Source organism: Engraulis encrasicolus, chromosome 9 (assembly GCF_034702125.1).
Source record: "Engraulis encrasicolus isolate BLACKSEA-1 chromosome 9, IST_EnEncr_1.0, whole genome shotgun sequence".
NCBI classification, from domain to species: domain Eukaryota; kingdom Metazoa; phylum Chordata; class Actinopteri; order Clupeiformes; family Engraulidae; genus Engraulis; species Engraulis encrasicolus.
Genome location: NC_085865.1, coordinates 45,537,445 through 45,542,444, shown reverse-complemented (window position 1 = coordinate 45,542,444; position 5,000 = coordinate 45,537,445). Strand labels below are relative to the sequence as shown.

Here is a 5,000-nt window from a genome sequence, read left to right as displayed (position 1 = left end):
ATGTCCCCACAGGTGCGATCACAGTGAACAGGTACCGTACCGGCACTAGGGCCCCAGGGAACGGTAGGCCGATGCCAGCGCTCCCCCTCTGGGCACTCTATGGAGACACACAAGGGTGAGGTGGATGGATGGATGGATGGATGAGTGTTAGTTAGGTGCTGGTTACTGATTAAAGACTCTTCTTTTCCGTAATGATTTACTGCATTAATGCTTAAGATGGCCCAGTCCTGGGGTAGACTGTTGTGAGTATACTGAATGTGTGCACTCTACTTATCCCTGTACTCGTGTAATTAAAATTACAAGTACTTGACATCTGCACTTATTGTTGTGTATAGTTTATAAATAGCTTCTCAGTGGCGGAGAGAAACACAGAGAAAGATGTAAAAAAGGACAAAAAGTGAAGCATGACATTTCAGTAAAAAAAAAAAAGTCACATGTATCGGAGTAGAAAAAGTGAAAGTTAAAAAATTCCTCCCCTCCTTCTTTTTTCATCAAGCTGAACAGAAACGCACCAAAATAATATTTATTTTACTGTGAAATTGACTTTTTAAATGTATGAGAGTCAAAGGGACTACAGCCAGCTCCCAATGGATATGTGAGACTTTGCAATTTTTACATTTTTCGTTTCGGTTTAATTGGTTGTTGCCACTTGGTAGAAAAGAGCGTAGGGACAGGAGGAGGGGTGAGATGGAGGGGTGGAAGAAAATAAAAGGAAACCACAGGACAGGGAGAGTAGTGAGAAAGCGAAGGGAACTAGAAATGCACTCAGGAAGTGCAGACCTCCGCCAAGGAAGCTGTTTGATAGCAAATTTGACTATGTTACACCCTGACCCTGTCCCACAATTCAATTTACAGTCACTAGGGACATCTAGATTTGTAGGCCAGCAATGGTGAAGATTTTTTTCCAAAATCCTGGCTCCGGTTTGTGATCTGGATCACCACCAAAATGTAACCACTTGGTTTTTTTTGGTCATCTCCAACAACTCCACAAAATTTCCGTTCATAAGTTTTTGGGTTATACTACTGACAGACAAACAGACAAACAGACAAAGAGACAGACAAAACGACGCGACTGAAAACATAACCTCCTTGCAGGAGGTAATAAAATAAGTATAAGGGATGGTGCTGAAAGGGAATGAGGGAGTAAGGGACAGAGGATGCAGCGAGGGAGTGGTGATGGGAAGAGATGACAGGAGTGGAAGAAAGAGATGGGAGGGAGACAGGAAGACAAGGGGAAGGTTATGGAGAAGAATATAGAAAAGGTGTGAGGAATGGTACGGAATGAGAAAATACAGTTAAGGCCAGAGTGAGGGGATGAGAAGAGATGTTTGAGAGGAGACAGACATATGGGAAGAAAGAGAGAAGTAGAGGATATAAAAGGAGAGAAGAGAGGGATTAAGAGATACACAACAAAGGAGGGATTGGCAGAGAAGTACAGAGAGAGAGGGAAGGAGAGGAGCGCTTGTAAGACGACACTTAGAGGAAACGACACGGTGGAAGTGACACGGACGTCTCAAGTGTTCCAGTGTCATGTTGCTCAGGGGCCAAAGGCAGGTAAGATGACTCCTCCTGAGGTACAAATCCGACCATTTAAAGTGACATCAGTGACTTCAAAAGTGTCATCCGGGTTTACAAAGTGACATCAGTCTCTTAAGATAAAAGGGTGAAAATCCACAAGTAGGCTTCCAAACAGTCTATACAGTAAACAAGGTTAAGCTAGTACACTGAACAGTTCATATAAACATATCATAACAAATACTACAATTTCCCTGATCAATTTCCTATTGTCATACATTTTACCTGCCAGGAACCTTGGCAATATATATTTATTGATGAAGGATATGACACACTGTATAGTATATGAGTACGCTATGTAATGGTAATGGTAGAGAACATAATTTGAATTGGGAATTAAAATTGAAGCATGTTCTAACTTTATTTTAGTCAAATCCAGCTCCATTAGTGTAAAAAAAGAAACCCATAACAGGAATGTGGTTTCCTTTTAGATAACAGGGGGCAGTTGTGGCCTAATCAGATGGTTGCAGGTTCGAATCCCAACCTTACCTCTCCCTCCACCTCCATCCATGTCTGAAGTGCTCTTGAGCAGGGCACCTAACCTCACATTGCTCCAGGGACTGGAACCAATACCTTGTAAACTAACTGTAAGTTGCTTTGGATAAAAGCCTCAGCTAAGTGTAATGTAATGTAATGTGAAATGTTCGTAACGTAATGTGCGTAATGTAACGTATAATGTAATACATAACAAAACACAAACGCGCACTCACACAGTCTACATCCACCATCTCCTTACCACAGTCCGGTGCTTGGCAGGTTCTGGTCCGCTGTGCCGGCCCCTCGCACTCTGCTCCGCCATACTGCCGGGACAGCAGGACGCTCCGCTCTGAGCTCTGCTCTCCAGAACCACAGCTGGCCGAGCAAGGTGTCCAGTCAGACCAGCTGCCCCACTCACAATCCACTAAGGTGGGGACACAAACATCACATAAGTGGGTGCTCGGTGGAGAGTCATGGTCGTACAGGGACATACATTTCTTCAAAACACGTCATCCTTCTTTCCATTACACATTACATTATACAACAAGTCAGGTGCTGCTTACATTACAACATACAGTATTCTAACAAGTTCTTCACTTATGGATGAACTGTCTGCACATTAAAACAGTTGAAAATGACTCATCCACAGACAAAAAAATCACAGCACAGATTCAGAATACAGAAGCTGGTATAACGACTCATATATGAAGAGAAAAAATGAGGAACAGATAATGGCCATCTAGACGACCTGTTTACAGTGGAAATCATGCTGAAGTGAAGAAACCAGGGGTGCGTTTCTCGATACCATAGTTGCTAACTACATTTGCTACTTTGTTGCTTGCAATGCAATTTCTCATTGGCAACTACTTAAGTTGCTAACTGGCTAACAGCTACATTTTCAAGAAACGTGCCCCCGTTCTCTCCGCATCTCCATTGTTTTCAAGAAACAGGTCACCTTGAATGTTTGTTTCTCCCTGAGCTCTTATACAGTATTTCCACCCAGGCCACAGTCTCATCCACAGTTTCCACCTCCACATTCGACTGTCTGTTTTAGGACATTTTCTGTTCATGGAATTCTCTTTTGAGATCTACATGAAAAGGTAGCCTTAGACAGTCCACCAGAAAGAAAATGTAATTGTTAGGAGACACAATAGGTACGCTGTCTTCTCTTGCATTTCATTGAATACTATTGTCTTTCCTTGTCTTGCATTGTATTGCATGGGGTTGCATTGTATTGTATTGCATTGTATTGTATTGTATGCACAAGTTTGATTAACTTTAAAAAAAAACATCAAGACACAGCAAATACGAGACAGTCATGAGGAGAGAATGTACGACACAAGAGGAGAGTGCACATAGCCCTGCGTAAGTTAAAATCGTTAGTTAGGTTGATAAAGATGCTGTTGTCAAGAGAAGGGTTTTTGGGAGCCTTTTAACACAGCTAATAAGACCATTACTGTCATTAGTAACCCCACACCAAGACATTTCCCTCTAACTCTGTGTCCCTTTATTAAAGTCCCGCGAGTACACTGTGCTCCTGCAACTCATCCAGATTAATGAACATCTTGGTTTGTGAGAGTACAGCGCTAATGAGAGCTAGCTACCCTAGCGGATGACATAACACAAGACGTGATTATTATTATTATTATTCCACAGGCGTGCAATGTAATGGCTCTTGTCAGGACTTCGGGGGACAGCCAGAAATCCCCAAAGCCTGCCAGGAAAGCCTTCATCATGTGAAGAGAAGACACTTTTAACCTTCTGGAGAGCTGTCGCCAAGACTCGCCATCTCTACTAAATAATAATAATACTACAATGTTTGCCTTTCTCTAAGATCTTCACACTGTTGTGTGCTGTAGCCGACCTTGAATTCGCAGAGGGGTTTAATCACAGAAGCTCTCCAATTTTTTTCTACTGTTTCTTTTACACTTGAGCGTTACTGAGGACAGGTGATGGCGGGAAAGTGAAGTGTGTTGGATGTGATTAACATCTGCATGCTAGGCATCATCCGGTCAAAGCCTTGGAAATGTCCTTGCTCAGCACAAAAAAGTGGATCTGATAGTTAGGCATCAGAAGGGAAATTAAATCTGCATCAAAGTGTTATTGAGGAGCAGTGGTATCACCAGAGAGAATAGAAGAAGGGAACGTGAAATACTGTATTTTTGATGGGACCATTTGATTGTAGAGTTTCGAAAGGTAATGGATATGCATACATCTGACAGCAGTGTATAAGAAGATCAGTGGTATTCACATCTGGAGGACATCTGAGAAAGGGGCGGGAATTTAGGCAAGGACAGTTAACTGCATGGGCCTACTGGGCCTGGGCCCAGGGGCCTGAGTGTTTCAAGGGGGCCATGAAGCCCAAGCCTCTGCAGATGTTCCTGCGCAGTCAGCCACTCGAGGCTCAAACTCGCACCTCCTAGTCAACGCATAGGTTCTGGTATGGGAGGCACAGTACAATACCGCTAAGCTAAAGGACAAGTCCGCTAGCACATCGCTACCGGTACTGTATGAGGCTTTTAGGAAGGAGGTTTACTAATGTTCCAAGCCACACTCTGCTAGTTGGCCTCTGTTACATCTCTATATTTTCATTCTCAAATTGTGTTAAATTTGCACTTTTCAGAACTGCATTTTCAAATCATTCTCAACCAACACCACAGACTCCCACATCTGGCCTAAGACTACTGTAGCAACATCCATTGAGGGGGGCCTTTCTTGCTGTCTGACCCAGGGGCCCATCATGGAATCATAATCCGTCCCTGGAGGACCTCTGAGAAAGGGGGGGGGGTGTAGAACAAATGCTTACAAGCATCAAGAAAACTTCTCAAGGTCACTCACCGTCACATACGTCCTCGCTGCAATTGAACACGCCTCCTGTGCACACGCTGGCATGAGGAAGACAGAGATTGACAGACAGAGAGAGGGAGAATGAAGAGAAAGATTGAGCG

General features: G+C 43.4%; 1 protein-coding gene across 1 annotated transcript in view; it reads right to left on the bottom strand.

Annotated features, from left to right (window-relative positions):
- The window catches only part of sspo (SCO-spondin), a 180,288-nt gene that overhangs the window by 21,311 nt on the left and 153,977 nt on the right, over positions 1-5,000 (bottom strand). Inside the window, exons 106-108 of the mRNA XM_063206313.1 lie at positions 4,891-4,937; positions 2,312-2,476; positions 1-97 (exon numbers count right to left, since the gene is read on the bottom strand). The exon at positions 1-97 is cut by the window's left edge and continues 169 nt beyond it. Of these exons, the coding sequence (XP_063062383.1) occupies positions 1-97; positions 2,312-2,476; positions 4,891-4,937 (309 nt within the window). The remainder of the gene's footprint in view (positions 98-2,311; positions 2,477-4,890; positions 4,938-5,000) is intronic.